Source organism: Danio aesculapii, chromosome 5, assembly GCF_903798145.1.
Source record: "Danio aesculapii chromosome 5, fDanAes4.1, whole genome shotgun sequence".
NCBI lineage: Eukaryota > Metazoa > Chordata > Actinopteri > Cypriniformes > Danionidae > Danio > Danio aesculapii.
This window is the reverse complement of record NC_079439.1, coordinates 9,802,516-9,828,567: the sequence shown is the minus strand read 5'-3', so window position 1 is coordinate 9,828,567 and position 26,052 is coordinate 9,802,516. Positions and strand designations below refer to the sequence as shown.

The 26,052-nt window shown below is 38.7% G+C and overlaps 2 protein-coding genes across 3 annotated transcripts in view; both read right to left on the bottom strand.

Moving 5' to 3' along the window:
• LOC130228869 (UDP-glucuronosyltransferase 2B15-like) overlaps positions 1-2,036 on the bottom strand; it is a 46,116-nt gene extending 44,080 nt beyond the window's left edge. For both annotated transcript variants that reach the window (XM_056457358.1, XM_056457356.1), the window contains exon 1: positions 1,324-2,036. In XM_056457358.1, coding sequence (XP_056313333.1) covers positions 1,324-2,032 — 709 coding nt within the window. In that variant the 5' untranslated portion in view covers positions 2,033-2,036. The remainder of the gene's footprint in view (positions 1-1,323) is intronic.
• Positions 2,037-12,563: 10,527 nt separating this feature from the next.
• Positions 12,564-22,581, bottom strand: LOC130228871 (UDP-glucuronosyltransferase 2C1-like). The gene is made up of 6 exons (XM_056457361.1): positions 21,852-22,581; positions 21,633-21,781; positions 17,860-17,991; positions 17,654-17,741; positions 13,865-14,084; positions 12,564-13,782 (listed from the first exon to the last, which is right to left on the bottom strand). The coding sequence occupies exons 1-6, from the start codon at positions 22,558-22,560 to the stop codon at positions 13,500-13,502; spliced, it is 1,581 nt and encodes a 526-aa protein (XP_056313336.1). The 5' UTR covers positions 22,561-22,581; the 3' UTR covers positions 12,564-13,499.
• Between the last annotated feature and the right edge of the window lie 3,471 nt (positions 22,582-26,052).

Genomic DNA, 26,052 nt, shown 5'->3' with positions numbered 1-26,052 from the left:
GAACTAAGACAATGAGTGTCACGATTACCAGCAACCGAGTCTGTTTCTCTGTGTCCTTCAACTATTTTCTGACAAACTCCTTACAGAGCATACAGATTTAACATGAAATGAGCCAGGTAAAAATGCTTTCCTAAAGCAGTAAACTGATAAATATTGCAGTTGCATATAGCATGGTGGTGGCAGCATCATGCTGTGGGGGGTATTTTTGCAACACAGGCTCATTTTGAAAATGTAGCCCTATATACATTTCTGCGAATTATGTAGCCAGAAGTACGTATGGCTGCACTTCATTTTTTTAAACAAATGCTACGGGGCGGTATGATGCCGTTCTTTTTTTGCGCTTACCAGCTGATCGCTTACCTCCGTATGGACGGCTTTCCCGCTGTAAACCAGTTTGTCCATTTAGCTCGCCATGTATGTCGGCGGACTTGAGATGCAGAAAGGAGTTGACCAAAAGGACGGGGTTCGAGTCCGGTAAAGAATGGTTCCAGAAAACAGGTAAGACAAAAACAGAAGCCAAAAAATAAAATAATCAAGTAAATAACAGGGAGAGAATGTGGTATAATCTAGTGAGGGCTTTTCTTTTTCTAGATTGCGTTTTCAAAAACTAGTCAGTTGAGTAAGGGAAGTCGGTGCGTTTTGAAAACCCTATTGACTATTGGTTGGGTTTAGGGAAGCGAGGAGGGTGAGTCAGTCGATCGGGTCAGTCAGTGAGTCAGGTGACATCGGCCTCTGTGGATTTACGCGAGAACAGCAAGAGCCAATGGCACTTGTGAGAGAAATTTAAGATCTCAAAAAGCATACACAGCAGCCTCTGGTGGATTCGCTAAAACAAAAACTGCAAAAAACATAGCTCCTGGGACAGATTTGGCACTCTCCAGAAATGTATATAGAGGTACGTTTTCAGAATGAGCCTGGTTGTATTTTTAGCTGCAGGGACAGGACGACTGGTTGCAATCGAGAGATAGATGAATGCCAGATACAGGGATATCCTGGACGAAAACCTTCTCCAGAGTGCTCAGGACCACAGACTGGGCTGAAGGTTTACCTTACAACAAGACAATGACTATTCAGCTTTCAGATGATGTATAAATCTCATTTAAAAAATAAATAAATGTATGACTGCTTTTGTCATTCAGAGACACATATTATGAGTAATTTGCTTGTACTGCAGTATTACATGATTACTAACTGTGTTTGATTAGATAAAGGAACAAGCCCTAAACCTTCCATCCGGTCACTTGAGATCTATCTCTTACATTCTGTGTGTTCTATTCTGGAACAGGTTAATTAATTATTATTTGGAAGCTTCATGTTACTCACCAAGATATTCAGTGTAATAGTTGTCAAATCTTTTCCAAATGAGTCTATAAAAAGTGTCTAGAGAAAGGTAGAAGAGCATATTGAAGATTCGCTCGGTAAAGCTCATCTTGTCTGTGAGTTTACTTGTGGCTCCAGGAACATATGACGGTGGAGCTGGTATCTGACCACACATGCGCTCTGCTGTATGAGCAAGGGAGAATCTGAATGTGTAAACTAAGGGAACGTTCAGCTCTTCAGCCACAATATCACTACACGGGTACATTGGATCTGACAGAAGAACGTCAAACTTTCCTTTCTTCAATTTGTCCATCAACTCTGGAGATTTCAGAATGCCGTCACAGTATGACAGACTCATATCTTGATGTCTGACAACAAGGTCAAAAAATTTCATTTGAATCTGAAGCAAGTTTGAATTCTCCAACTCAAACAATGAGAAATGTAAAAGTTCATCAAAGAAATCTTGCATGTCCTGTGCAGATGTGGACACACTGAAGTGCTGGTAGGAGAAGCGATCTGATTCTTTGGCTTTCATAAATAAAGCACCATCAGGTATCAGCACGGTAACATTGTGTCCCCTGTCAAATAAAGTGTCCAACACAATCTTCAGATTAATCCAGTGGCTGCCCTCAGTATACCAGACTAATATATTCCCACATTGCCCTGCGCTGAACAGAGTGAGCAGAGAAAGAAAACAGACCACGAATCTCATTATTGCAAATGGCAGAGTATGGGATTATCAGTGATGTGCTTGAATATGTACTGCCTGGTTTAATTTTTAAGCTATTGTAAGGGTATCAACAAGTCATGGAGCTCATAAATCAATAAAGTAAACTGTAGAGGCCAAAGGAAAAGGTAATGCAAGTTCAAAACACTGGGGAAAGGGGGTGACTTTTGTCTGTTAAGGTATGCCATAGTATTTCCATATCCATAGCTGAACTCAGACAAGGAGTATCATGATTACCAGCAACTGGGCTGTGTTTCTTTGTGTCCTTCAACAATTGTCTGACAAACTCTTTACCAAACAAACCAATTTAACATGAAATGAGCCAGGTAAAGTGCCAAGGCTTTCCTAAATCCGTAAACTGCTTAAAAGGTTCAATAATTTTAGTGTAAAATTAAAAATCAAAGCACATTAAGGCCCAATCACAACTCTACCGCTTAAGGCTGATTTATACTTCTGTGTCGAGTGATCGGCTTGACCCACGGTGCCTGCCTTGCATGTAGTCGTGCATTTATACTTCTGTGTGCTGTTTCTGTTGCTCTGCATTAACACTTCCTCGGTTCCTCTGTCAAGTTTCTTCGCTGGTGTTTTGTTTTTTCTGAACGCTACCTTAATGTAAAAGTAGCTAAAACTCACTCAGAGGCTGGAACTGGCGAACGTGTAACAACTTTAATCATAAGGTAAACACAAAACAACATTTTTCATCTGGAGCTCCTTCACGGGACTTGACACTTGTAAACACTTGCGGCTCTCGGTCCTGGCCTGCGTCAGCCACGGCGAGGGCTATGCAACAGTGCGAAAGCTGCGCCAGACCATTCACATGTGCTTGATGCAGTAGTATAAATCAGCATTTAGCCCAGGGGTGCCCAATCCTGTTCCTGGAGATCTACCTTCCTGCAGAGTTAAGCTGTTATCTTTAAATGCACCGGTCTTTAAATTACCACGTGTTTCTATAGATCCAAATTTGGTTTAGTTGCTTTTGATCAGGGTTGAAGCTGAACTCTGCAGGAAGGTAGATTTCCAGAAACAGGATTAGGCACCCTTGCCTTAGCCCTTCCCCTTAAGGCTGATTTATACTTCTGCGTCAAGCGCACGCGTATGCTTTGGCACAGCCTTCTCGCGGTTGCAGGCTGATGCTGACGCGCACCTCTCAAAAAATTTAACTACATGTCACAACGCGTAGCGTAAGCTCTGTGATTGTTCAGCTTGGTAGCTGTGACCAGTGTGGGCGGGACCGAGAGCCACGCAAACCCTCAAAACCGAAGCGAGTGTTTACAAGTGTGGAGTCCCATGAAGGACCTCTGGATGGAAACTGTTGTTTTGTGTTTACCTTATGATTAAAGTTGTTGCACGTATGCCGGTTCCCACCTCTGAACGAGCGAGTCTGAGCTACCTGTACATTAAGGTAGCGTTCAAAAAAAAAGAAAACACCCTCGAAGAAACTCGACACAGAGGAACATAAAAACCTACTGCCAGCTAGCGTTTAGGAAGTGTTATTGCAGAGCAACACAAACAGCACGCAGAAGTATAAATGCACGACTACCCGCAAGGTATGTGCCGTGGGTCATGCAATCACTTGACGCAAAAGTATAAATCAGGCTTCATTTCTACCCTCTGTGTTGCGCGTTCACGTGAAGGGGTAAGGGTGTCTCAATTCTCTTTAGCTTGAAGGCGTAGGGCTAATCGGAAGGGCTTGATAGCCCTTGAAACTGAGATTTTCCAGGACCACACTAGAAACCAACGAGTACAAAATTTTTCCAGAATACACCAGCTACAATGGCAACATGGCTGTACAAGCAAGTCAAGAGATGCACACATTTAAGAATTGTTTGGTATTATTCAAAATATTTTAAAGAAACAATTATATGTTCTAATACATTCATGATAATGTTCATGTTTTACTGTCATGCTTTAAAAAAACTGCTAAAATCTATAATCCATAATAATAACTCCTGTATAGTGTCCCACAACATACTTTCACATCTGACACTCGAATACCCTGTCAGAAAAGTCTAGGCTGGGAATTTGCTATTACAGTGTTTGGTATAACGTTAATGTTGTTTTCTTGTGTTTACATAGATTAATATGACCAGGGTGTAAATGCACAGTACAGTTATGAACTTGATAAGTAACTGATTAATAATAAATGATGATTGATAAATAATGTTATGATACTTTCGATAAAAGCACTATAGACCATTTCGATGTGATGTCATTAACCCATAAACATTTCCTGCTTGTTATCAAACTATTTCATAACTGTAACAAGAGGCAGCATCTGGCCACTTGGTGCACCGACAATAATCTGCTCCTTAACACCAGCAAGACCAAGGAGCTCATTGTGGACTTCAGGAAGGGACGAACAGGCTCACATGATCCCATCCACATTAATGGGATGGCCGTTGAGCCTGTCTCATCCTTCAAGTTCCTGGGGACCCACATCTCTAAGGACCTTTCCTGGACCACCAACACCTCCAGCCTGGTCAAGAAGGCTCACCAGCGCCTATTCTTCTTGAGGCAACTAAAGAAGAACCAGCTTTCATCAGCCGTCTTGGTGAACTTCTACCGCTGCACAATAGAAAGCATCCTGACTAACTGCGTCACAGTCTGGTATGGAAGCTGCTCTGTTGCTGAGTGTAAGGCACTGCAGCGGGTGGTGAAAACTGCCCAACGCATCACAGGGACTACACTGCCAACCATAGAGGACATCCAGAAGAAACACTGTCTGCGCCGAGCACGTAGTATTCTTAAGGACACCTCTCACCCTGCTCACAGACTGTTTTCTCTCCTGCCTTCCGGCAGACGCTTCAGGCTCCCCCGGACAAAAACCAGCAGACTGAGGAACAGCTTTTTCCCCAGAGCTGTCTTCCTTTTGAACTCTGCCCCTCACTGACTCTTTTGCCCCCCCCCCCCCCCCCCCCCAATAAACCCCCCACACTCCTCTAACTTATACTCCTCACAATCACTGCACTTTTTAACATTTGCACATTTAAAGTTTGCACATATTCATTGCACTGATTCATTTACTTGAACTGGACATACCCACAGCACATGGACATTTGTAATTGTTTATCTATCTGCACACTTCTGATTATTAATAGCATCCTGTACATATATTCATTTATTGTAAACCTGTTCATAGCTAATACAACCTGTATATAATGTTCATAGTACATCCATCTGTAAATATCACCATAGTTTTTCTATAACTGCACTTTATAACTTATACCTGTATCCTGCACTTGCTGCTATTGCACTGCTGGTTAGACCTAAACTGCATTTCGTTGCCTTGTACTTGTACATGTGTAATGACAATAAAGTTGAATCTAATCTAATCTAATCTAATCTAATCAATTCAATCATAACTTAATGTAAAACAGCTATCATAACACGCACAAGCACAATCAATTCAATTCAATTCACCTTTATTTGTATAGCGCTTATACAATGTAGATTGTGTCAAAGCAGCTTCACATAAAAGGTCACAGTAAATAGGAACAGTGTAGTTCAGTTGTAGTGTTTAAGTTCAGTTCAGTTGAGCTCAGTTCAGTGTGGTTTAATAATCACTACTGGGAGTCCAAATATTGAAGAGCAAATCCAACGATGCGCAATCTTGACACAATCTTCAGATTAATCTAGTGACTACCAGTCCCATGATGGCAACTGATTCTATGTAATTTCACTTGATATCATTTGAGTGTTCTGCCTCAACATGTACTGTATGGTATAATTTTTCTAGTGATAAATTTCACCAAAGGTTAGGGTTAGGCACTCATAAATCAATATATTAAGGTAAAAGGTGGAACCTAGAGAAGCAGGTTGATACACAGAGCCTATACTCTTATGATGACATTAGAAAATACTTCTATTACATATTACCTCTGTGCATTTGACGTGCCTTGTATATATCTCATTCATGGTTATGTAACCGATCCCGCTAGATAGGTCACCGACTCTGCGCTGTCTGAAGCATGAATAACGTCACACCTAGGTGTTCAGCGTCTCTTAATTCTGAGATTTCTGCACAAACAGAATTTTTTTTATTAAAAGACATGCTCACCCATTAAATCAAGGTGTCTTAGGCAAACATTCAGTATGAGAAGTTAACACACTGTGAAAAAGAGAATGTAATAACAATATATATGCCAAAAGACTGGCAATAATGCTTGGACTATACAACGACATATGTACACAACTGGACATATATCCAGAACTGGATATTTTGGCTTCTCCTATTAGCTTAATATAATACAAACCCATGAGATGGTTCATACAATAGTAAAGTGTACTACACTGTTTAAAGAAAGAAATAAAGATCACAAGCTTTCTGCTCAGATGGCTAGTCTTGCCCTGCAATCTCAGCAGTGCAGCCCTCTATGGGACCAATAACATCTTACAGCTGCCTTTCAATGCACTCACTGAAGAATTTAAGGTGGCACGCACAAGAGAAGCCCTGCAATAAACAGACTCCTGGGATCAGAAAGTGTCAGGAGCTGGCATTGAGGACAGTGAAAACAAGGGAGGAAGTGGAGGGCGGAAAGAGCAGTGGAGGTGGTGGAGTCATGCCTCAGGCAGGAGTTGGTTGGCACACTGGCAAGGAAAGCTGGCTTGGGATTTTTCACAAAGACCCTTGTGGGCAAGGCCAGAGAAAAGGAGAGACACCAGCTAATCCAGGAAGAAGTTCTCTACAATGGTTTAAGTCATACTTGGCTGACCGTTACCAGTTTGTGAATATTAATGGGCAGCTTTCACAAGTCAGCCCGGTAAAGTATGGGGTGCCTCAAGGATCAGTTTTAGGCCCTTTGCTGTTTACAATATACATGCTACCCCTGGGAGACATTATTAGAAGACATGGGATCAGCTTTCACTGCTATGCAGTTGATACTCAATTATATATTTCAACTAAACCTGACGAGACGTCTAATCTGTCCAAGCTAACTGAGTGTATTAAAGATGTTAAAGACTGGATGACCAACAATTATCTTCTCTTAAACTCAGACAAAACAAAATGATTACTTATTGGGCCTAAATCCTGTACACAGCAGATCTCACAACTCGACCTGCAATTAGAGGGATACAAAGTTAGCGTTAGCTGTACTATAAAAGATCTGGGTGTCATATTAGACAGCAATTTAACTTTTGAAAATAATATATCCCATGTCACAAAAACTGCTTTCTTTCATTTGAGAAATATTGCTAAGTTATGAAGTATGCTATCCATCTCAGATGCAGAAAAGCTAGTCCATGCTTTTATGGGTGGATTACTGTAATGCACTGTTTGCTGGCTGCCCAGCATCCTCTATTAACAAACTTCAGCTAGTACAAAATGCAGCTGCCAGAGTTCTTACCAGGTCTAGAAAATTTGATCATATCACCCCAATTTTATCCTCCTTACACTGGCTGCCTGTTAAGTTTTGTATTGATTTGAAAATATTGCTTCTTACCTATAAAGCTTTAAATAATCTAGCTCCTGTTTATCTAACCAATCTTCTGTCTCTCTACAATCCAACCCGCTCTTTAAGGTCTCAAAACTCAGGGCTTCTGGTAGTACCTAGAATAGCAAAGTCGAGTAAAGGAGGTTGAGCCTTCTCATTTAAGGCTCCTAAACTCTGGAATAGCCTTCCTGATAACGTTGTAGGCTCAGACACACTCTCCCAATTCAAAGCTAGATTAAAGATCTATCTTTTTAGTAAAGCATACACTCAGTGCATCACTTTGCTGTATGATACATGAATGTGCTCCACACAGGTTTCTTCATCTCATTTATATACACTATGAACAGCAGCTATGCTAATTATTCTCTTTATTCTCTATTTCCACCTATGGATACTCATCCCGAGGCCCTCAGACTATGCAGCGCCACTGATTCGATCCAAGACCAGCGACGAGATGATCCCAAGGTTTCCATAATCCTGGACCAGGCCGTATCCTGAGCAGTTGCTGTGATGGTCATGGAGGAGTGGAGAGCATGAGATACATTTCTGTGATACTCCAGTGACAGACGAGTCTTCTCTGAGGTCCAGCATTCTCCAGCCTCCGGTGCCTAGACTGCGCCACAAGACGTTTGGCCGTAGGAGAAAGGGTCGTGCCCAACTGAGCCTGGTTTATCTCAAGGTTTTTTAATTCTTCACTTTCGCCAATTGGTGAAGTTTTTTCCTCGATGCTGTCACCTCTGGCTTGCATGGTTCGGGATCTGTAGAGCTGTGCATCAGTGTTTGGACTCTCAGTAGTGATTATTAACCACACTAAACTGAGCTAAACTAAACTGAACTGAACTTAAACACTGAAAACTGAATACACTGTTTCAATTTACTATATCTTCTATGTGAAGCTGCTTTGACACAATCTACATTGTAAAAGCGCTATACAAATAAAGGTGAATTGAATTGAAAAATTTAATTAAAGTTCGAGCAAAGTGGGAGGGTAGCCTACAACGTAAGATCACCTGGAAAAACATAATGTACACAGACTTCCAGCACATCCGATTCCTCATCCAGGCTGTGTACGATACACTACCAAGTCCAGCCAACCTTCACGTGTGGGGCAGGATTGATACTCCAGCATGCCAGTTATGCACTGGTAGGGGATCACCTATTGAGCAGCTGTCCAAAGACCCTGGCAGAAGGGCACTACCATTGGCGGCATGACCAAGTACTGAAGGTGGTGGCAGAAAGCATATGCAATGCCATCATCTCTGGTAAGTACCACCTTGCCCCGAAAAGGAGGATTGACCCTGCCAATGCAAAGGTCAAGGTTGGGCCTCCTCGACTCAGCCCCTGACTGGCAGATGCAAGTCGACCTGGGAAAGCAGTTAAAGTTCCCTCAGCACATAGTTACAACATTACTCTGACCAGACATAGTTATCATTTCAGAGACAACAAGACTATGGTTATGATTATGTTTGAACTCACAGTGCTCTGGGAGGAGCGGATGAAAGAGGCAAATAAAAGGAAATACTCGAAGTACCAGGAGCTATTAGATAAGTGCCGGGAAGGGGGCTGGAAGACCAAATGTGAGCCAATAGAGGTGGGCTGTAGAGGGTTTGCAGGGCGTTCACTCTGTAAAGTCTTCAACCAACTAGGCCTAGCAGTAGCAGCTAAGAAGAGGGCCATTAAGTCCATTTGTGAGGCTGCAGAGATAGCCACAAGATGGCTATGGATAAAGAGGGCTGATCCGTGGGTGATGGCTACTGGGACGCAAGTTGTGAAGGTGGGTCACCTGGGCGAAGGTGTCTGATGCTGAAAGACCTGAAACACCCAGTTACCCCAGGATACATCCCTGATAATGCATGATGTATCTTGGACAATTTATATTAGTACATGTATTTTCAATGCTTTATTAATGAATGCTACAGCATAATGTAATGATAGGTGTATACTGGAGGTCAAAAATACAGTAATTAAAACATTTTGTAGGTGCTGGCCCAGTAAAAGACATTATCAAAGTGGCAAGTTTTGCCACTAAAATAAGTAAATGGCACAAATGTTTTGACACAATATACACTACACACTAATACACACAACACTATAGTCTATTGACTTTATAAGGTTATTTAGTCATCTAACATCAGAGTCTGGCGGCCTTTCATCGTCAACAAATAAGGAAAGCTGTGCAAATAAGGACAAACCTATACTAATACCACACCCAAGTATTTCAACTGTTTTTCAGGTACAGTTCACAAGGGTGTGATTAAATAATAAAAGAGAAATCCACACTGGGCTTTTTCCTATTGAGCTCTGTGTTTAAGTCACACAGTGGTGCATTCAGTTTTCATATGATCAAGTTTCTGAAAAAATCTTGCCAAACAGGTTTCTGACAATGAGTAAAGTGTTCATTTTGAATGGTAATGCCTCTTTTATATATTCATACTGAATAATGTCAGTATTATTCAAGATCAGATCAGATCAATTACCTGGGTTTCCCCCACAGTCCAAAGATATGTGCTATAGGTGAATTAAATAAAATAAATTGGCCGTAGTGTGTGTGAATGTAAGTGTGTATGGGTGTTTCCCAGTGCTGCGTTGCAGCTAGAAAGGCATCCGCTATGTAAAACATATGCTGGTTAAGTTGGCGATACATTCTGCTGTGGCGATAATAATCATGTAATTTTCATGAAATTACATTTACATCAGTGGTCTCAGACTCCAGTTGTCCTCAATTCCTGGAGGGCCACAGCTCTGCGTAGTTTAGCTCCAACCACCTCCAACTCACACCTGCTTAATAGTCTCTAGTAGTCTTGAACGCTTTTGCTGCGTCACAGTTCGCATACTATGCATCCTAAATAGTATTTGAAAATAGAATTATTATGTCCCAAACCATAGCATGTTGAAAAAAGTATGCCAGAGGTTCCCGGATGGTTTGCTATTTCCAGAAAAATTTTTTAGTGTAGAAACGTCCAATCTTTAACCGCCAACCCAGGCTCATTCTGAGAACGTAGTCCCGGGGACGTTTCTGGAGACCGCGAAATACGTCCCGGGAGGTACGTATTTGTGCAGTTTTTGTTTTCGCGAGTCCGCGAGAGGCCGCTGTGCGCCCTTTTTCCCGCGCCGTTCTCGCGTAAACCCGCTAGAGGCCGCTGTCGAACGACCTTCCGCCTGTCTGCCTGGATGACAGAATGATTGACCGTGCGACCGGCCAATCGGCTGACCCACCCTCCTCCGTCCCTAAACCCAACCAACGACGATTCACAAAAGCCGTCCAGAAAAAGAAAAGCCCTCGTCCGATTTTTACCACGTTTTCGGATTTTGACCACATTCTCACCCTGTGACGAACTTGTTCGCTTCATTTTTTGGATTTTGTTTTTGTTTTCTTACCTGATTTCTGGAACCGCTCTTCCCCGGACTCGAACCCGGTCGTCGTCGTCGTCGTGGTCAGCCCCTCTCTGCGCCTCGAGTCCGCCAGAGTACACGAAGAGCTAACCGGACAAACTGGTTGCAGCGGGAAAGCCCTCCACACGGAGGCGAGCGGCCGGCTGGCCGGCCGGCAAGCGCCGAAGGAAACGGCGTCACACCGCCCCGCAGCGTTCGCTTAAAAAAATGAAATGCAGCCGTACGTACCCCCGGCTACATGTCTCCAGAAACGTCCCCGGGACTACATTCTCAGAATGAGCCTGGGTTGCTAACCGCAGATATTGCCCACAACACATTGCGCATTGGACGTGAATGCGATTAGAACTACAAACGCGTGTGAAAAGTGTAAATAAACTACAAACATGATGGGTTTACGGTTGGCGAGACCAACAGTCAATTAGAGAGGCTTCGGTAAAGATGTTTGAATGATTGACAGGGGGCATAACTAAGCAACACAACGATCTGTTAAAGAGGAAGTAGTATGTCCCAAAGCTTGCATACTCTTCTGTTGCACACTCGAAAGTACATACTTTTAGGGTGTAGTATAAGTATGCTAATTGGGACGCAGCATTTGATTAGTTGGATCAGCGTGTTTGATTAGGGTTGGAGCTAAACTATGCAGAGCTGCGGCCCTTCAGGAATCGAGTTTAAGACCTAATATTTACATACTACAGACAGAATACCCTAATTGTAGGATGATAACTTGTGAGTTTATTCAAATGGTTTGTAAATTATTATACTTCATCTCTTAAAGCACCCAGCGCAATGGTGCAGTGGGTAGCACTGTCGCCTCACAGAAAGAACGTCGCTGGTTCGAGCATTGGCTGGGTCAGTTGGTATTTCTGTGTGGAGTTTGCATGTTCTCCCCGTGTTCACATGGGTTTTCTCCGGGTGCTTCGGTTTCCCCCACAGTCCAAAGACATGTGGTACAGGTGAATTGGGTAAGCTAAATTGTCCGTAGTGTATGAGTGTGAATGGGTGTGTGTGGATGTTTCCCAGTGATTGGTTGCAGCTGGAAGAGCATCCACTGTGTAAAACGTGTGCTGGATGGGTTGGCGATATTTATATATATAAAGAACAAAGCCATATTGTGATGTGTTTATTTTTTTATGCTTAAGAAAAAAACTATTAATTTACAGTTTATTTTAACACAATTTTTGCTATTAATAAAACCTAAGATTACTAAGATTTGTAGCTCAATAAACTCCTAATTTGCTACTTATTATTAGCTAGAAAGGTAGTAGTTGGGTTTCCGCATTGGGTAGTAGAACTTTACTGTAAAACTTTACATACTTTATACATACTAATAAACAGCCAATATCTTATTAATTGGCAGATAAGACAATAGTTAATAGTGGGAATTGGTACATAAACTAAAGTATTAGTATCACTTTATATGCATTTAAAGCACATTCAATTCAAGTAAATAATCATGTAATTAAACAATAGGGGAGTGCGGGGTAAAATGTAGCACAGAGTTTTAAGGTATTTGCTCAGGGTTAACCATGGCATGCTTCTGAAATTTTTACCATAGTGTCGGCAGACGTCTTCCTGCCAATTATTGAAAAAGTTTGGCGAAATTTGGATGAGAAACACAGGAGAAACCACTTTTGCAGCATAAAAGTATTTTTTATTATACTCAATATTTTATTTTAAATTAATCTGTGAAAGTAAGTAAAATCTTATATTGCTGTGATCACCATCTTCTAGGCTAAAAGATGAAACCATTTTGAAAAATGTAAAAAACACACAGTGACTGCTAGCCAGTGTTGAGGAAAACACAACACAGCAGGGTTAGTTGTAACAGGGTTACAATGAAGCCACATACTGTTGGACACCAATTAAACCAACGAAATAACTTTTGAATTTTGACTTTTTAAATAAAAATGTTTTTTTAACAGAAAATATTTTAATAGACAAAAAAAAAGATTTTATTGCTAATAATGCAATTAAATGCATTGTATAATAATGGATAAAAATGCAAATAAATCCTAATGTGTTTATTCAATAAATAAATAAACATGCTGTGCTATGTAGAATAAAAAAAAATTAGCTAAGTACTGAGAAAATATATCTACTATTTAAAGTAAACTGGATTTGAATTAATTGTGTAAAATCTGCCTTTGTAAGCATGTGTTACAACTAACCCTCAGCCTGTTACAACTTGCCCCACTGGTGGGGTAAATAGTAAAAATTTTACTCCTGGCACTTTTGGCAATACTGCACAGAAACCATAAGTCCGGCGATCATACAACCAGTGCTCATTTGTAGGAGAGGCTTGTGTGTTGTTGGTAAAAAAAATATGGTTTGTCTAACCCTATTACTTTGTTCATTATTTGGCCAAAACCAAAAAAGTGTTACTTATAAAGTGTTCCCCTATACTGAAAATCAACAGATTTTTGATTAAGTATAATGTTTGGTCATAGTCTCAGCTTGTAAATAGACACAGTACTGACCAATTAGGACTAGAGGTATTCATTTTATAAACAATATTTAAGCCACAACATCCTGTTTTACATTTGTTTTTTATCTTATATAGTATAATTTAAAACCAGTATGCACAGTACTGGATACATTAACTATATTGATCTTTGTATCAGTCCAAATCACTCTTTTTTGCTTTTACTCTCTGATCTAAAGCAGCAGCGCATGATGAAGAATTTGGCCATTTTAAAGCAGATGTAGAGGACTAGAGTCAGGACAGTGGTCAGAAAAGCGAACACATCCAAACAGTGGTACTGATACCAGGTCAGGTTGTGGGCCTCCACACGCAGGTGTTTTGCACCTTTATTGCGCATGACGAACTCAATCCAGAACACAGACTCATCTAAAGGCTTCATTGGTCTGTCGTGATGAATCCTGGACAAACGCATTGCATTCTCTTTATACCTGCAAAGACGAAGAGAAATACTGTAATATGCTTGTCTGTATAATTTTCAATATGTAAATATTAATGAGTCACGAAACTTACGAGGGGTTATTAATGACAGCATTAAGTCCGTCCACCAGGTCTTGAGTCTGCATACTGTTAAAGTCCATGACAACAGCAGCACCTCGGGTCTTCATATGAACCATATTATCAGGCTGGTCACCAAACAAGGGGATCCCGACCATCGGGACACCATGAAAAATGGCCTCATATATGCCATTAGTGCCTCCGTGAGTGATGAACGCTCTGGTTTTAGGATGACCTGAATTAGGAGGCAAACACAGATACAAAAAAAAAACGTGACAACCCCCAGCAGAGGGCGCTAGAGTTTCATTTAAAAGGATCTAAATGTAGTATTATATCGTATCACAGATTCATGGCATTGATTTTCCATTGGATCCAGAGATACATTTATTGGGCAATTATACAAATTCTAAACTCCAGGACAATCATGCTATTAAGCTTATTGAAATGTTATTGACAGTAGCTAAAAACTATATTGCTTTGAGATGGAAAACAGACATTGATGTACCAATTGGACTCTGGATCTCAGGTGTTTGCAACTGTATAGCACTGGAGAAGATCACATATTATTTGAGAGGAAGGGGTGAATTATTTTGAAAGATTTGAAATCCGTTTTTTTAATTATATAAAAACAATACATTATTAGATTTGACAAAATATTTCCCTCAATGGTTTATCCTCCTCCCTTTTTTATTATTATTTTAGATATTTTTATCAGTGGTATAAAGAGTGCTGAAAAATCTGACTCAAATAAAAGTACCATTACTTGCCTAAAAATGAAGTGCAAGTAGAGTAAAAGTGTCTGTTGTAAACATTACTCAAAGTATGAGTAAAAAGAAGACATTTCAAAAGTACCCAACAGTAGTGAGTATTACGCTGTTAAAAACTGATGTGTTTACATGTAATTTGTATGTGTGTGTAAACGTAACATTCTGTAGTGCATTTAGTTATTGCCAAGCAGGCACACAACGTCATAAGATGTTAATATTAGGTTAGATTTAGGTTGTTATGTCAGGTGACCAAAATTCAATGTCTAGCAAGCATCTAGGTACAATGTTATTTTGATGTCCAATAATGATGTCAAATGACGTTGATATTTGGTTGATTTTAGGTTGTTAGAAAGTGACCAAAATCCAACAATGAGCAAACATCTCAAACCAACGTCATATTGAAGTCAAATACTGACATTTTAATCATCAGGTATGGCAACCAAAATCCAACATCTGACAGACGTCCTAGTGGTAACGTCCACACAACGTTAAGCTGTAACATTATTAGACGTTAATATTTGGTTGGTTTTAGGTTGGACGTTGGACATTGACATTGAGTTCTGACATCAACCTGATTTTTATTTCCAAACAAAATGCAACATCCCCAGGACGTTAGGGGCGTGACGTCTTGTTGATGTCTTGTGCCTGCATGGTGTTTAAGGCCATTTCGGTCATCATACAGTAAACATCCATCATCTTCTCATCAGTGATATGCATCTAAACAGTCTCAGGATCAATGCATGTAAAGATTTTGGACAACTTCTTGGACACTTTTAATGCTTCCAAACAGTTTGCTGCAATTATAAAGCGCACATGTCTTAAGGTACAGTAGTTCATTATGATGCGATTTACCTTCTATGTGCGATTTGATTGGACAGGAATCACAGGACTGATTTTTCTAATTCCCAAAGACAAGAAAAAATAAAGTAGTGACTGCAGGTTGAAGGAAAGTAGTGGAGTAAAAGTACCGATACTGCACTAAAAATGTACTCAAGAGAAAGTAAAAGTACACATTTTTACAACTAACAATCCTGAGAAAAATGACTCAGTTACAGTAGTTTGAGCATTTGTAATTAGTTACTTTATACCACTGATTTTTACATACTGTGTATGCTTTACTTTAGTTTGTTGCTTAGTTTTGTTCTGTTTTATTAACTTTTAAAAAAGCTGAATAAAAATATATAATTGAAAAATGCATGAGAGAGTTTAGAGTTTAGAATTGGTACTCCTACCAATGTTAACCAGTGTAATGATTTTAAACTCTCTGCTGATGATCTTCAAGTGTGTACCTCTAACCAGGTGCGCAACCTTGGGGTACTTTTTGATGCGCAGCTCAGTTTTATCTCACACATCAAACACTTGACTAAAATAGCCTTCTTTCACCTATGTAACATTGCACGGATTAGACCTTTTCTATCCCGAACTGATGCGGAAAGGTTTATCCATGCCTTTATCACATCACATCTTGATTTCTGTAACTCACTCTTCAGGGGCCTACCAACAAGCTCTCTAAGACGTTATATTAATATACTGAGACAGTATATTAAAAATTCTGCTGCACGGGTTCTGACACACACTTCCTCACACCACCATATCAGCCCTGTACTTCAGCAACTTCACTGACTTCCTATTAAGTCACGTATTGATTTAAAGACTCTTATTTTAACATATAAAGCAGTGCATGGGCTAGCACTTGACTACATCTGTGACCTGGTAACTCTCGCCACTCCCATCCGCAGTCTTCGTTCTTCATCTGGACTTCTGCTGTCTCAGCCACGCTGTAAACTAAAGACTATGGCTGGTCATGCCTTTTTGTACAGTGCGCCTAAGCTAAGGAACGGCCTACCCATCAGCATCAGGAATGCTGCTTCTCTGGACTGTTTTAAGAAACTTCTCAAGACTCACCTTTTTACCGTTGCTTTTAACTTAGATTGATTATTTTTGTTAATTTAATCATCCAATTGCACTGAATCGTTCATATTATATTGTTTTAATGTGGTCTTTTTTACTGTTTTTATTGTTCTACTTTGTTTGCTTTGTATGCCTTGTAGCGCTTTGGGTCTGAGAAAAGCGCACTATAAAATATTAAGCGCAATAGTATTATTATTTACAGCTGTATCAGCTTCAATGACTATTTCATGGCAAAAACAGATCAGATTTACAATTATATACATTTAATACATTTTATAAATAACACTTTCATATAATACATAGATATATAACAATTGATAAAGTCTTGGTCACACTTTACTTTAAAGTACAATTCAACAATTGAAAAAAAAAAAAGTTTCGCCCAAGATTGCATTGAATAATATACAGACAACTCTGATAAAGAGTAATGCGCAATTAAAATAATAATGAGAGCCTATGGATAAAAGATCGACCAGGTGGTTATGATGCTTGTTAAAGGGTTAAGAAACCGTTAATAAAACGTTTAGCTCAATAAAGTATTACTTTGCTGCTTATTAATAGTAAGCTAGTAGTTAGGTTTAGGTGTAGGGTAGGAGAAGGGATATAGAATAAGATCATACTTTTTAAGTACTAATAAATAGCCAATAATTTAATAATACACACGTAATAGGCCAGTGATTAATAGTGGGAATTGTTACTTAGACTAAAGTGTTAACAAAAAAGATGGCTCAGTGGTTAGCATTGTCACCTCACATCAGGAAGGTCGCTGGTTCGAGTCCCAGCTGGATTAGTTAGCATTTCAGTGTAGAGTTTGCATGTTCTCCCCGTGTTGGTGTGGGTTTCCTCTGGGTGATCCGGTTTCCCCCACAGTCCACAGACATGTGCTGAATTGGATTAACTAAATTGGTTGTAGTGTAAGAGTGTGTGGGAATGTGAGAGTGTATGGGTGTTTCCCAGTACTGAGTCGGAGCCGGAAGGGCATTCGCTGTGTAAAACATATGCTGGATAAATTGGCGGTTCATTCTGCTGTGGTGACCCCTGATGAATAAGGGACTGAGCCGAAGGAAAAAGAAAGAATAAAAATAATTGAAATAAAATATATGAAATCTCAAATAATAATACAAACCTAATAAATCATTCTGAGGCATCCACTCATAGATTCTAGTGTTTTGACCAAGAGTATGTGGTTTCTCTCCACCGTATCGCCACAAGACCTGCAAAAACATTCATGAAACACTCTTAAAGTCTAATTTTCTTCTTTCAATGAAGTTATCAAAATGCAGGGTTCATAATATATAGAAGGAAAAGGAATATATAAGGTAGATCTGTTACCTTCTGTGGTATCTGTGCCAGTGCGGAGGCGATTGTATTGCTCCTTTCTTTGGTGATATTGTTTACCATGGATCCCAGTGTGAAGACCACAATCCCATCATCCCCTGAGCTCTGCACAAACTCCTCTAAATCCTACACAAAGGAAGTTCAGTACCTACTCTTACTGCTACAATGAGTTAAACATCAAGCAGGGGCGGACTGGCCATAGGAAGCACCAGGACATTTCCCTGTGGCCCGATGGTCAATGAATCTGTGAAACCCTGAATCTGGCCTGCCTCTAAACCCCCAGTCTTCACTTACCTATGTGGCCTGAGTTTCAATAACTTTCCCAGAAATACTGTCCCAGTCCGCACTTGATATTGTAAGAGTGTAAATTACCATATGAATTTGTTTACATGGCAAAACATGTCTTTTTTACAAAGAAGGTTCAACCTGATTCCAAAGGCAGATACTGATCAGATCAGGGCCTGGTTAATATGTGTAAAATTGGTCAATTTGTATGTCTCAGTATTTGGGCTTTGGTCACATGGTCAAGAAAGATACAAAATAGGTATGTGCACAATACAGCATGGTGGCGCAGTGGATAGCACAATCACCTCACAGCAAGAAGGTCGCTGGTTCGAGTCTCGGCTAAGTCAGATGGCATTTCTGTGTGGAGTTTGCATGTTCTCCCCGTGATCACATGGGTTTCCCCCAGGTGCTCTGGTTTCCCCCACAAGTCCAAAAACATGTGGTATAGGTGAATTGGGTAAGCTAAATTGTCTATAGTGTATGAGTGTGAAGGAGTGTGTAGGGATGTTTTCCAGTGATGGGTTGCAGCTGGAAGGGCATCTGCTGTGTAAAAAATATGCTGGATAAGTTGGTGGTTCATTCTGCTGTGGCAAACCCAGATTAATAAATGGAAAATAAAATTAATGACTGAGGTACGGTACCAATCTCTCTCTCTCTCACGTAACTTTAATTTACATTTAAGCTGGGTACATTTATTATCATATGTTTTTATCATTTAAAGTTTTATAATTTTATACAGTTATTTGTAGCTAATTCAGTTGTAACCATAGAGAATTATTGTCATTAAATAATTTCATTGTCAAGTATTTGTAAATTACTTTTAATTTTAACATCAACACTTAATTGCTCCATATTGCAATACAATATAATTACATAATAGCAACACTCTCCCACATTTTTAGCTATTAAAACAGCACTTATTTCCGTTTTTGGTATTAGAAATTGGTACATTTGGCAGAGCTACAGTTCGAACCGCTGTAGTTAAAAACCCATTCTTACAATATCAAGCACTACCTCATCTAGTACTGTACTAACAATAGACCCTTTTCACAAGACTGTCACAAGACATTTTTTAAAAAATGTATTACTGTATATCATCTTTGCATCAAATTACAAAAATAAATTAATGCTAGAGCGAGGCATTTAAAATGCAGCGTCTATGGGACAGGACAGTAAATTTGACGTTGTTCTCTCTTCTGGCTGCCGTTTTTAGTCTCACACTATTTTATTCCTTTTTTTTTTAAGTCTTGATGACACTATTGTCAAGTTTTCTTTTATTAAATCAGCAAATAAGATTGTAAAAAATTATTTGTTGTACTCTCCCATTCACTGCACTCTAAGTTTACCAAACTATGATGACTTCGGCTATTGAAAAACCTGGAAATATTGAAAGGGTCTATACTCATAAATGAATTTCAAACAAGTCATTTAATTATACTTGTAGTATAATTATAAATATAATTATTCTAAGAAAAAAAGTTGATGCATGTGACCGTGTTTATCAGTGACTAAATAATATGATCTTAACAACTGTACTGATCCAACACTAACAACTCTGGGAACAAAGGTACGTAGTTTAAGTACACCTTTACGTGGAAAAGATGTAAAAGGCTAAAGTTTTTGCTGTCATTATCTTTTTTGTTAGCTCTTATCTGGACTGGCTACCAAAGTATCTCAAAGTTGCAATACAAGACAGAAATCATCACTACACACAGCACCAGTGTGGCTTTTCTTACAGTGTGTGTGTGTGAACAGGAATTTTTATTTTTATTTCATTATGTACTTACAACTAAAAAAAGCATCATTCCCTCATAGCAAACTAACAGTAAGAGGCGTGTGGTTAAGAATATTATGGCTGAAGCGTCAAACTGACGTCAACAGAGAAGCACAGCCACTCCAATGAAGAGTTCAGACGCAAACCCTCTAAATCCATCAGACCTATCAGGCTCCTCAGATAAGGTTCAGAAGTTTCATTTTATAGATAATGAAAAGGTTATTAGCTGATAAATAAAATACTTTTTTTTTTTCAAAAATGTCACTTTAGACAATCCTTTGGTTTTTAACAAGGTACATTTTGGTCAAAACCAGCTAAATCCACTTGTGCTTTTGTTGCAAAAACCTCTAAATCCACCCATTGGAACAAGACAGTTTATTTAGTTGAAAAATCACTAAAGATGCAATTAGAAATGATTTTACCAAACATAAAACACATTACACAAGCCACCTAAAATTAAAAATATATAAATTTGTCAATTAAGTGACCAGGGAAAAAACAAAAGGAAAATGAATGAATGAAATCTGTAAGTGCATTATACAATAACATTAAAGGGCACATAGTTTACCCCTTTTTTAAGATTTATTATTAATATTATGGTTCTTCTGAGTGTGCCAGTTTAGGTTCAGTTCAAAACACAATTCAGATTTTTTTATTATAATGTGTTAAAAAGAGTCATTTTGGGTGCGTGTACACAGGCAGCCGTTTTAGGGGTGTGTTGCTTCACATGAAAATTAGTTTCGACTTCCCGCCCAACGTAACAAGGGGGCGGAGCCAAGAGCTCCCCCGCTCTGTGTTTAGCAACAGACAGGCAGACAGAAAGAAGCAACATGAGTGAGAGAACCAGCATTTAGTTGTGCATGTACGAGTCAGACACAGACCAAGCAGAGAGTACAAGATCATGTGTTGCTTTGTATAGTTTTACAGCCAACTGTGTGCTAGTTTAAAGTGCCAAGCTTGTACACCGAGACTAATAACCACACACACTGAATTAACTTTGACTGAGTGACCAGAGCCGCGACACGTTACACTCAGACACGCACATTCAGCTGTTATTTAAAATGAAACTATTCAGATGGCGCTCTGTGGCGCAGCAGAAATATGAAGTGTCCTGAATCGTGGCAGACTGACCAAAATTGTGTTCGATTTCTGGATATTTTAAAATAATTTGTGGGATTAGTTGTGAGATATTCTATAAGATTTAACATGAAAACGTGGTTTAATGCATAAAATTACTTTAAAAGGCCAACTGGTCCCACTTTACAATAAGGTTTATTAGTTAATGTTATTTAATATATTTACTAATCATAGTTTAACATCCAAATATTGAACGTCCATAGTTAAAATCCAAATTTGTTCTTGTTAACATCAGTTAATGCACTGTAAGTTAACAAGAACTTACTGTACAGTGAACAATAATCAAACTTTATTTTTATTAACGTTAACAAAGACGAATAAGGTGACACGGTGACGCAGTGGTTAGCATTTACAGCAAGAAGGTCACTGGTTCGAGTCTCAGCTGGGCCAGTTGGCATTTCTCTGTGGAGTTTGTTTGTTCTCCTTGTTTTGGCAACATTCTTAAGTATATCTTACTTAGAGTTCAACAGAAAATGAAACTCAGTCATGTTTGAAACAAGTGGAGAATGAGTAAATGGAGATGAGCTTTTTCATTTTGGGGTGAACTATGACTTTAAAAGCAGAGATGCACCTTGGGTAATGGCTTGGCATGGGTGCAATGAATCCCTCCGATGAATTTAAAGTTGGGTAGGAATGGCCGCGGAAACTCAAAATCCCAGTAGGTTCTAATTAACCAGATATCAGCTTTACCCATCATCTCACAGTAGGAAGTAGGTCGCCCTGCAATGAAAGCACATCTTAAAACACCTAGAGATACCATTTTTTTTAGGTAGTATGATCTTTAACTCACCAAAATATTCAGTGTAGTAGTTGTCAATTTTTTTCCACAGACTAATAGCCAAAGCATCTTGAGAAAGGTAGAAGAGCATATTAAGGATTCGCTCTGAAAAGCTCATCTTGTCAGTGAGTTTGCTTATGACTCCAGGAACATATGATGGTGGAGCTGGTATCTGACCACACATGCGCTCCATAGTGTGAGCAATGGAGAATCTTAATGTGTAAACCAAGGGAATGTCCAGCTTTTCAGCTAACACCTCGCTGCATGGAAAAATCGGATCAGCCAGCATGACATCAAACTTCTCATGCAGCAATTTGTCCATCAGTTCTGAAGATTTCAGAGCACCGTCGCAGTAAGCAAGACACAGTTCTTGATCTTTAGAGACAAGCTGGTATAATCTGATATGAATTTGCAGCAAGTTTAACCGATCCATCTCATACATGGAGAAATGTAAGAAATCATCCAAGGAATCTTGCATGTCCTGTGTAGATTTGGACACGCTGAAGTTCTGGTAGGAGAAGCGGTCTGACTCTTTTTCATGCATAAAGATTGAAGCATCGGGAACCAGCACTGTAACATGGTGTCCCCTGTCAATCAACGTTTCCAATACAATCTTCAGATTAATCCAGTGGCTGCCTTCAGTAAACCAAACTAAAACATTCCCACATTCTCCAGCGCTGAACACAGTGAGAAGAGCAAGAAAACACACTACGAGTCTCATGTTTGCCAGCAATACTGTAGGTTGTGTGTTCATTGAGTGTCCTGCAACCTTATAACATGTACTGTATAATTATTAACCAAGAAGAGCAAAGTCAAAGTTGAGAATGATCAATAACTGTTCAGGTAAAAGGTATACAGTATATATATCTAAGTATTTTAAAGGTGCCATATAGAGCATTGATTGAATATGGTAAATTGTTTTCTGATGTTTACATATGTGGCTTAGATAAAATCCAGCTGTTACGAAATCTAACCTTGCCCGGCTCCACACAGCAAGCCAAACCCGTAACAATAAATAATATTAAATTAAAATAATTAGAACTCCTCTAAATTAACAAGGAGCCCGGAGTCTCCTCTCTCCCGGCTTGTGTTGTTTGTGTTGTGAAGTAGTAACTGTGTTGCATTTACTCGGCTAAATTGTTGCAAGTTGAACGCTGAGTGTTGACTTTGAGATCTATACGGAGACACGTGTGCTGAGGAGGGTGCCTTTTTTGTTTTATTACATTTTCCTCATGCTTTGTGGTTAGTAGGGAGGTAAGTGAATGTTGTTTATTTGTTATTTTTTATTTCATGTGCAGGTAAGAGGGTTAAAATCTTAGTAAGCTGTTGAGTTTTGTTTGTTATTTTGGCATTTACCTCCATAAGCTTTTTATTGTCTCCTTTTTGAAGTTTAACGTCAAATAAATGTGACTTTACGTTATTTCCTTGGTCATTCGTCTTTGTTGTTGTTTTTCCTTTTGAACGGGAGATGAGACTCCGGGCTCCTCGTTAGTTTAGAGGAGTTCTAATTATTTTAATTTAATATTATTTATTGTTATGGGTTTGGCTTGCTGTGTGGAGCCGAGCAAGGTTAGATTTTGTAACACCAGCCTTAATGCATATCAGTGGAATAATAGTACATACACTCTTAATATGGTAAATATGGACTTACCCAACCACAGAGTTAAAGCTGAGTAACTTAATTTAAAGATTTAAAGCAGTGCTTGGGTTTGTCCATATTTTACCCAAATTCATGGTTTAAACAACCCAGCATTTATAGTGTGCATTCATCAACATAAATACTGGGTTGTTTTAACCCAATGTTGGGTCAAATACGGACAAAACCAATGGGGTTTTTTTTTAACTAAATTTATATTAAATTTTTTATCACATGGTTTGGTTTGTCCATATTTAACTCAATGTTGGGTTAAAATAACCCAGCATTTTTAGGAGTGTACCAAAGATTCAAACACGATCTATTTCTGTAAAAAAAAAAAGAAAGTATGAGGATACCACTCTTCCTCTATCAACCCAGATTTAACCCAGTGGTCAGGTTTGTCCATAAACCCAGCATTTTTAGAGTGTATTCACCAACATCTAAACAAAATTACAATACACATAAAAAGTGGGTTGATTTTTTTAACCCCACATAGATAAAACATGGACAAACCTAACGTTGGGTTGAATTTACATTACAGTTTTTGTCCCAGTGGTTGGGTTTGTCCAACAACCCAGCATTTTTAGAGTGTATTCACAAACATCTAAAAAAAATTATACTACACAAAAAGCTGGGTTGTTTTAACACTGGGTCAAATATGGACAAAACCAATGTTGGGTTCATTTTTTTTATAAAATTTACATCACAGTTTTTATCATACAGTTTGGTTTGGCCATATTTGACTCAGTATTGGGTTGAAAAACTTTTTTTAAAATGTAACAAACATTTAAACACCATCTATTTCTGTTTATTTAAAGGAAAGTATATTCAGAGGATCCCACTCTTCCTCTAATCCAAAACATTGGAGCTCTTACTCCTCTGCAAGTTACAGCACGTTACTTAGGGTTAAAGCTGAGTTACAAAACTTACATTTAAAGATTTAACCCAGTGGTCGGGTTTGTCCATAAGCCCAGCATATTTAGAGCGTATTCATCAACATCTAAAATTACAATACACATAAAAAAAGGGTTAACTTTTTAACCCAACATGGATCAAACATGGACAAACCTAACGTGGGGTTACATTTTTTTTAAATAAATTTACATTACAGTGTTTATCCCAGTGGTTGGGTTTGTCCAACAACCCAACATTTTTAGTGTATTCACAAACATCTAAAAAAATTACACTACACAAAAAAAGCTGGGTTGTTTTAACATTGAGTCAAATATGGACAAATTAAATAATGGGTTCATTTTTTTATTATTAAATTTACATCACAGTTTTTATCCCACAGTTTGGTTTGGCCATATTTGACTCAGTATTGGGTTAAAACAACCCAACATTTTTCTAGACTGTACCAAGCATTTAAACGCCATCTATTTCTGTTTATTTAGGTGTACTCATCAACATCTAAAAAAATTACACTGCACAACAAATGCTGGGTTGTTTTAACACTGGGTCAAATATGGACAAACCCAATGTTGGGTTCATTTTTTAAATTAAATTTACATCACAGTTTTTATCATACAGTTTGGTTTGGCCATATTTGACTCAGTATTGGGTTAAAAACTTATTTTATAGTGTAACAAACATTTAAACACCATCTATTTCTGTTTATTTAAAGGAAAGTATATTCAGAGGATCCCACTCTTCCTCTAATCCAAAACATTGGAGCTCTTCTTCCTCTGCAAGTTACAGCATGTTACTTAGAGTTAAAGCTGAGTTACAAAAATTACATTTAAAGATTTAACCCAGTGGTTGTGTTTGTCCCACAACCCAGAATTTTTAGAGTGTATTCCTTAACATCTAAAAAATACATTTAAAGATTTAACCCAGTGGTCGGGTTTGTCCTTAAGCCCAGCATATTTAGAGTGTATTTATCAACATCTAAAATTACAATAAACATAAAAAATGGGTTAACTTTTCAACCCAACATGGATCAAACATGGACAAACCTAACGTTGGATTACATTTTTAAAAAATAAATTTACATTACAGTGTTTATCCCAGTGGTTGGGTTTGTCCAACAACCCAACATTTTTAGTGTATTCACAATCATCTAAAAAAATTACACAACACAAAAAAGCTGGGTTGTTTTAAATAATGGGTTCATTTTTTTAATCAAATTTACATCACAGTTTTTATCCCACAGTTTGGTTTGGCCATATTTGACTCAGTATTGGGTTAAAACAACCCAGCATTTTTCTAGACTGTACCAAGCATTTAAACACCATCTATTTCTGTTTATTTAGTGTACTCATCAACATTTAAAAAACTACACTGCACAAAAAATGCTGGGTTGTTTTAACACTAGGTCAAATATGGACAAACCCAATGTTGGGCTATTTTTTTAAATTAAATTTACATCACAGTTTTTATCTCACAGTTTGGTTTGGCCATATTTGACTCAGTATTGGGTTAAAAAAACTTATTTTATAGTGTAACAAACATTTAAACACCATCTATTTCTGTTTATTTAAAGAAAAGTATATTCAGAGGATCCCACTCTTCCTCTAATCCAAAACATTGGTACTCTTCCTCCTCTGCGAGTTACAGCATGTTGCTTTTTGAAGTATA